This window comes from Trypanosoma grayi (assembly GCF_000691245.1).
Source record: "Trypanosoma grayi strain ANR4 Tgr_788_V1, whole genome shotgun sequence".
NCBI classification, from domain to species: Eukaryota; Euglenozoa; class Kinetoplastea; order Trypanosomatida; family Trypanosomatidae; genus Trypanosoma; species Trypanosoma grayi.
The window spans coordinates 1-7,932 of NW_008826407.1; the positions used below are offsets into that span (position 1 = coordinate 1).

A 7,932-nucleotide genomic window follows, 5' to 3' on the forward strand; every position below is an offset into this window, starting at 1 on the left:
CTGCTCCTGCTTTCATCTCCTTAGCTTGCTCTTCTCCCTTCGACTCCGTGTTTTTGTCCTTTGCTTCATCCTGTTTCTTCTTGCTGAGAGAGAGGGTGCCAGCTTTCGCCCTCTTTGGCATCGTGACAGGCTCCGCACTTCCGCCACCAAGAGAAAGCTTAGCGGCATCGGTTGTAGACATCTTTGGCGGCTCCCGCTCTGCAGATGGAGCAGTACTCCCCGCAGCACCAATAGGCTGGGGGGCGCTGCCACCGCCACTGGCAGGGCCAGACTGCGACCAAGTCGACTGGTTCTGATAGCCCTGCTGCTGCTGCTGCTGCTGTGGGGGATAGTAGCCACCGGTCATTCCACCGTAGCCACCCCGTTGTGGGGGATAATAGCCGCCAGACTGACCGCCGTAGCCACCCCGTTGTGGGGGATAATAGCCGCCAGACTGACCGCCGTAGCCTCCCTGTTGTGGCGGATAATAGCCGCCAGACTGACCGCCGTATCCACCCTGCTGCTGACCGTCGTAGCCTCCCTGTTGTGGCGGATAATAGCCGCCAGCCTGACCGCCGTAGCCTCCCTGTTGTGGCGGATAATAGCCGCCAGACTGACCGCCGTAGCCTCCCTGTTGTGGCGGATAATAGCCGCCAGACTGACCGCCGTAGCCACCCTGCTGCTGACCGTCGTAGCCTCCCTGTTGTTGGGCTCGCGGGTAGCTGCCCTGCGCCTGATCCTGAGGATTGTACAAGTTCGCATTGGGATTAAGGGATCCCGGTTGAGCCCAGCCAGACATATTTACTTTCTCAACGCACTCGCTAAGGAAAAGTAGAAAGGGGAAAAGGTTATACCGGATGTGCCAAAAAGAAGCAGTAAGAAAACAAGAAAAAAAACGCAGGAATCGAGCAGTAAAATCAATTTCTCTGTGGTAGAAGAGCCCAACAGTTTTTGGCCAGCCTCCACACCCCCGGCTGCTGCCACCATATATATATATATATATATTTTTTTTGGGTGCGGATGCAAAAGGTGTGGTTTGACTTGTGCGCCTGTCACAGAAAGTTTATGTGTCGCCATGATGTGTTTTCTCACACTATGATAAAATCATCGCGAAGCTCTACTTTCAAGCCTTGGTCTCTCTCCTTCTATCCCGGTTCTGTTGCAGAATAGCACAGAATGAGAGGGAAAAAACGAAGGCTCACAGGACGAGCGCAAATATGCACAAGTAGCATTCAGCCCACTCACCCCATCGATAGCGTTGCCTCTGCAACGAATACTGATGGATTGTCCTAGATATTACAAACGCGAAGAAATTTTTTTTCTAGAGGGGTGATGAATGCGGGGGAGGTCCCTTTCAGTTCTCGTCGTTCCTTGTGGAGCACACAAACAAAAGAAGCGAGAAAAGGAGGAACGCAGCCCCCACTACTAATTAATGATGATAATCGTGCCAGTAGTTATGCACATACATCATCGAGCACTCAAAGAAATTTGAGATTCAGAAACGGTTGAATTGCGTCAAAGTGGGTATCAGAGAGTTGACGCCAAACATTTTTCGCCGCCGGGGTCCCCGTCGCATTGATATAGTTGGATATAAGTCCAACCACCTCTGGCGAGAGAGCACCTCGCTGCAACAACCTGAACAATTCCATCGCCGCCTTTGAAACCGCCGAGCGACGTTGAGCACTGTTTACTTGCTGAATATCCGCACGCAGCTTTTGAGCAAACGCTTGGTGCGCGGGGTTCAACGAGTTCATGTCAAATTGCGACAAACCGCCATCATCAAGGCCTTCGCCCGCGGCCAACGGCCTACTAGGCGGGACACGTGAAGGGATCGCAGAAGGGAATGCACTACTGCCATATGGCGCTGGTGGGTACGATCTCTGCTCGTAAGATGGCGCACGATACGCAGAGGATGGAGGAGTGGCTACCTCAGGCTGTGGCACTGCATTCTGAGGCAAGAGGTTGTTCTGAGACGGCACCGGTGGTGCATGCGGCAGTCCACCCCCCATGCCACGATAATTCGCCTGCATGCCACCTGGTACTTCTTCCTTGGGAGTGGTGCCGCTCATTGAGTGTGTACCGAGTGCTGGCATTGGGGCTCGCCCCGGTGGTGACGGCATCCCCGCTGCTACTGCTGCCCCTGTTGTTGATGACGATGACGACGGTGGTGGTGGTGGTGGCGGAAGATTGTTGTGCAGCGACGAGGCACTCGCGGAAAGGTGCGTACCACGTGACGGTGTATTTTCTTCAAACCCCGCCGGGCGTGAGTTTTGGAGTGAGGGGCCACGCAAGCCGGGTTGGGGCTGTGTATAGTAGCTACCAGACTGTTGGGGAGGCATTGTCGATGTACCAGGGGGCGGCGGTGGTGGCGGACCACCACTAGTCCCCTGGTACGGCATAGGCTGCTGTGTCCTGGAAGGTTGAGGTGGACCTGGCGGTGGCTGCATCCCGGGCATGGACGAACCCCGTGATGCGGCTGATAGTGGGGGTGGCGGCATGTGAGGGTCAACGTAGTTTTGCGGCGGTGCAGCCATACNGGACGAACCCCGTGATGCGGCTGATAGTGGGGGTGGCGGCATGTGAGGGTCAACGTAGTTTTGCGGCGGTGCAGCCATACCGCTTGGTCCAGCCAGCTGTGGCTGCTGGATAGGTGGACCTGACTGGATACCATTGCTGTAGGCACTAGGAGCCATTGGTTGCGGGGGAACGGCAGAGACTGGTGTCCCTTGCTTCATCGACGAGTAAGAAGAAATGGGATGCGGCATAAGGCGAGGTGCCGGCGTGCCCGTACCTGGGGGCATCGGAGGCGCTACTACACCCTGCGCCGGATGCTGCTGCGCGTAAAAATTTTGCTGCTGCATAGGCATCACTTGACGCTGCGGCTGTTGTTGCTGTGGTTGCTGCATGGGTATCGACTGCTTTTGTTGTAGATGCATGGGCGTCGGTTGAAGCTGCTGCTGTGGTTGCTGCATGGGCATCTGTTGTTGTTGTTGTTGTTGCTGTTGTTGTTGTTGTTGTTGCTGTTGTTGTTGTTGTTGTTGCTGTTGTTGTTGTTGCTGTTGCTTTTCCGCCAAGAAGGCGACGCACGCTGGACTCGGAGACTCCGGCAGCTGTATTACTGAAAAGGGAAAAGCAACTTGGCCTACCGGTACCTCGAACTTGAGACGATCGACCATGACAGCAGCACCACAATTACCAATGCTCGCTGAACGTTGCAAAATTGCAACTCCCTCTGCGATCAATCCATCACCCACCAATCTCATGCCATATTCATACAGAGAGTCAGCGAAAAAAGCCGACGTCACACGGCGGCCCGTTACATCCTCAAGAAGAAGCACCTCACGCATCATTTTTCGTACAGGTACTTGGTCCTCACGCCAGAGCTCCATCACTGCGTCGACATTGCCACTGCAAACGAAGCACGTCATGGCACCCTCTCTGTTACCCTGCTTCCTCAGCGCATCCCCCAGCTTGTCGCACGCCTCTGCAAACCCGTCGCCCACAAATGAGATAATGACGGAAAGAGCCTCCTTCCACGGGGCACCTTCACCTGCAGTCAGTGTGCCAAAATCGCCAGAGGCAATGGCCGACGCATACACAACGTGCCGCTTCGCCGGGCAATGCTTCAATGTATAATGTCCGTACTCCTGATGCACCCTCTCTAAAAGCTTTCCACCCTCCAGGTAGGCGATTGCAAAGGCGTCGTCAAAGCGGTTGTCGTCCAGACACACTTCAACTGCCTCACGGATGCGGCCGGCTGAAATATGAGCGGCCGCGACCTCTTCAAGTGGCTTCTGCGACGCCTGCATGCTTTCAAACGGGTCTTCACCTTCGTCGTTTGGCGCGGTATCCTCGCTTAGGTATGCGAGGATGGGTGTGCGGTCACTCTTGCATGCCGCCGCAGCAGCGAGGAGGTTGTAGTTCTTTTCCTTCAGCCACTGAACCCGCTCCGGTGAGTCGCGCGGATATTGTTTTAGGGCCTCTCCGAACGCCAAATCCAGTGATGTTGTTGGGCTCATTACATTTATACCCGAGACATGCGTGAGGTCAATCGCTGTGGTGGAGTTGCGGGCGAGCGAGGCAACAAAGCCACCCAGCCCGATGGACGCGCCGCATGGCTTCTTCAGCCACTTCGGCACTGGTGCGCTGGCGGCGTTGGCGGCGGATGCGTCCTCCGCCGTCGACACGCACAACAGCGGCTCAAGAGACGAGGTTGCCAAGACGCCTGGCAGCACCGGCGACCACTGGACATCGATAACATAGCTGCTCTCTTCCTGTAGTGCACCTCCCCGCTCCCCTGTGGCGGGATCCCACCAAATCGTTTTACCATCGGCGCCGCACGAAGCCACCATCGTTGCGTCTTCGGGGTTCCACGCAAGCCCCGTCACAGCACCTTTGTGACCACGCATCTCCCGCAAAGGCAGCATCGACTTCTTGAGGTCCCAAATTTGAATTGCAGGATCCTTCTCGTCAAGTGCGACGGCAATCTGCGTCGCCACAGTAGGGTGCCATGCGATCGCATTAGCGCTCACCCCCGTCTTCCCTCCTTTCGATACATTCAGTGTAACAGCGAGGGTCTGAGACTTGAGGTTCCAGACATTGACGATGCTGTTCGACGACGCGGTCGCAATGATGTGCGGGTACTTTGGGTGCCACTGCAGGTGAACAATGGCAGCGGTATGGGCCGCGTTTGACATGACAGGAACCCTCTGCGGCTCCCGTGGGTCTTCGAGAGTCCACACGTCCCATTCCCCATCGTCAGCGCCAATAGCTAGAAAATTCGGTTGAGATGGGTTAAACTGGCAGCCACGCACCGCACCGCGATGCTCAACAATAGCGCAGAGCAGCGGGTCATGTGTATTGTAGTTTGGGTTCTGCTGGTGGTTCTTCATGATGATATCCGCATCGTACACGTACACCGCGCCGTTACAGCACGCAACGGCGATCATTCCGCATGCCGCCCCAAAAGGGCACCAATCCACTCGCATGGCCCTTTCCGGGATGAGTGTACGGCCCACTACGGGCATATCGGTTTCATCCGTCTGTGTAACATCCACGAGACGAATTTCCAAGAAGGCCTCGTTGCTGAAGTCATCATCCATCGCCCCCGCCAAAGATGCTGCCGCGAGAAACGTCGGGGTGCCGAGACTACTCGGGCCCCACGCCAAGGCGCAGGACATGGATGTGGTCTTAAGACGCATGATAAATGTATTTTATTCCTCAGTAATCGTGATACAAATCCTTTTTTTTTTTTCACTCTCGAATTCGTGTTTCAGGCAGTTCTCGTTGAGCCAATCTAACGAGGGATAATAGTGTCGCACCTTTCGCCTTGCTACCTTCGGACAATTGTTTTTGTCGGTTCTGCGTATACGCTTGCTTCAAAACGGGGGAAAAGAGGAGAAATTTGGGAAAACAGACCCCCCAACAAAAAAAAGAGTGAGCCACCAAAAGCACGGCCCAACTAGCGAAATAAGCAACCATACACACAAGATGACTTGCACGCATACACAGCCACACAGAGAGTCCACAAACGATAATATGCAAGAGAGATGCCGGTAAATACACAATACACACACACACACACACACAATTTCACTGGCTCCTGAGAGTACCAAGAGGGAGGCCATTAGTGGTACAAAGCAAGCAGATGCAACAGCTACAGGAGGAATAAGAGAGGGAGGTAAAGGGGGCAGTCGGGTTTTCCGTTGGTGCACCTTCATGTAGCTGCACCTCCAAATCCGCGACGTGTGGTGCAAAGCGAGAGGCCAACGCACCAGACATAAGTCGATTTCGCGTCACTACACAAGGCACATTCGGGTACGCGTGCCGCAGCACATCTGCCAGAGTTACAGAGCCCTTCTTAAAGCGGTCAATGTACTTCGCAAAGGATATGGAAAGTGAAATATCGGCTATTCCCCACTGTGCCTGGCATCGTCGCCGTCCTGGGAGAATAAGCCTTTCTAGTGCGTTTAAGGGCTGAGGAATATGTTCGTGGCCCCGCGATCGAGCCGCCATAAACCGGTTTTTCGCGATAGCCATCGATTGTATGGAAAGTGAACCTGTTTGCATCTCATCCAACTGAGCAAAAGCCTGCATGTAGCCGCGAAAGACGTGCGGGGGAAAGATAGTAACTTCACATCGGCGCAATGCCTGCAGAGGGATGCACGGGCACAGCCCCTCCAGTATCTCAGAGAAATCGAGTTGCTCGTTGCCGTCCAACATCTTCTGCCGAAGGAACAGACCACGTGGCACACGCACGCCGCCAACAAATCCCCTCGCCGCATCTAACTGGTCCAGGGTGAGTTGAGTCTTCTCAGAGGTCATACAGTCTCCAGATCTTTTGAGTGAGAATAATTCAATGCTGCCCCGCGTTTTATCAGGGCGTCCTCTTCCTCCTCCCTGAAGCGCTTCGCCCTCCCGGCCAGTTTGCACTAGCTGCAGAAATCCATCCTTCTTGCTAGAAACAACCCCGGCCAGCACCCCACGTAAACGCAGCAGAGTTTCGAGATGTAACTCCTGCGTTATGCTACGACAAATATCAGCTTCACTCAAGTGTGGAAAGAGACCCTGCATAAATGCAATAAATTCCACGTGGGTCACAAGAGAAGTATCTCGTGTAGAAGACTGCGCCGCCCTGAGAATTGACTGAAATATATTATCTCCATCTGCGTGTAACTCAAAGGTGGCCTCAAGTGTTGGCAATGGCACCTCCCCTGTGAATGCTTCATCCATCCTATCAAAGCAGCGCTCCAGACGCTGCAGTAAAACAGGTGGTATATGGCGCACGAGTTTGTGCGCCACAGTCAGCGTTCCGACGCCGTTCCCAAGAGGACTCTCAAGATCGTCAAAACGTGTAAGGGTACCCTCTTCAAGATAGTGACTCAGTGAAGGCGGCTCGTGCGTAGGATCTATCCGCATTGTTTCCCATTTGCACCGATCACGGAACCATTGGGTCCGTGTACAGCGCTGAACGGTGGTGGCTCTACCATATTGGGGCATTTGTTTCACTTCAACGCTTGTGCATATACCCTCACCTGTGCGACGACCACCCACCCAATTTCCCTCGAAAACATCCCCATTCTCATAGAATACCACCCCACTTCCATGCTTCTCACCGCGAGAATAATCCCCAACATGTATAGAGCCGTTACGACAGTAGTAGACTATCCCATGACCGTGTGGACGTCCACCTACAAAATCACCCACGTACGTTTGATCCCCCGGGAAGTGCTCCACACCATATCCGTGAGGAACATCATCCTTAAACTCTCCCTCGTATGAATAGCCAAGTGCAGAGTAAAGGGATCCCAAGCCGCTTCGTTGATTGTTTGACCACTGTCCAATAAAGAAACTACCATCAGCAAAGTACATGGCGCCGTGACCTTCCTTAACCAACGTCCCCTGCGAGGAAGTGGTGATGGCGGTGGTAGGTTGGCGGTAGTGCCCGACGAATGTGTGAACCGCCTTGCCGGATGCGTACTCAGTTCCTGCAGTTGCGCGCATCTCATCGGCGGTGTAGGGTCTCACTTCGCCGCCATGCAGCACCGCCGCACGGGACCTCAGCAGCTGCCGTCCACCGGGAGCACCACTCCCCTCTGTACGAATGAGCGATACAACAGGTTCCTCAATTAAATCCTCAACAAGTGGTGTGAGGCTAAATGTGGGCTGAGGGCTACTTGTAGGCGCAGCAAGCACCGGGCATTTAAGCGCAGAATCACGCAATCCCGTCCCATGCGCTTGTGCAGCTGCTTTAGCAAAATGCATGCCGTTTTTCCCTCGCAGCCACCTACGGCCTCAGGTGGGGGGTCCTAGGAAAGAGAGTAGCAGAGAAAAGCGAAGAGAGACACACAGTGAACAGGAAGCAACAGGAAGAAAAAAAAAAAAGTACATATGTCGTTCGCCACGAAGCTCACCTCACAAAAACTTTGACCAAAACAAAATGAGAAAAAAAAC

At 54.2% G+C, this 7,932-nt stretch overlaps 3 protein-coding genes across 3 annotated transcripts; all 3 read right to left on the reverse strand.

Annotated features, from left to right (window-relative positions):
- Positions 1-342: 342 nt before the first annotated feature.
- On the reverse strand, positions 343-741 carry DQ04_07881000 (hypothetical protein; the record flags this gene model as incomplete). The annotated part of the gene is made up of 1 exon (XM_009315340.1): positions 343-741. The coding sequence occupies one exon, from the start codon at positions 739-741 to the stop codon at positions 343-345; it is 399 nt and encodes a 132-aa protein (XP_009313615.1).
- A 716-nt stretch (positions 742-1,457) lies between these two features.
- On the reverse strand, positions 1,458-5,180 carry DQ04_07881010 (putative protein transport protein Sec31; the record flags this gene model as incomplete). The annotated part of the gene is made up of 1 exon (XM_009315341.1): positions 1,458-5,180. One exon carries the CDS (start codon positions 5,178-5,180, stop codon positions 1,458-1,460), a length of 3,723 nt encoding a protein of 1,240 aa, XP_009313616.1.
- Positions 5,181-5,571: 391 nt separating this feature from the next.
- DQ04_07881020 (phosphatidylinositol-4-phosphate 5-kinase) lies at positions 5,572-7,743 on the reverse strand (the record flags this gene model as incomplete). Its single annotated transcript, XM_009315342.1, has 1 exon — positions 5,572-7,743. One exon carries the CDS (start codon positions 7,741-7,743, stop codon positions 5,572-5,574), a length of 2,172 nt encoding a protein of 723 aa, XP_009313617.1.
- Between the last annotated feature and the right edge of the window lie 189 nt (positions 7,744-7,932).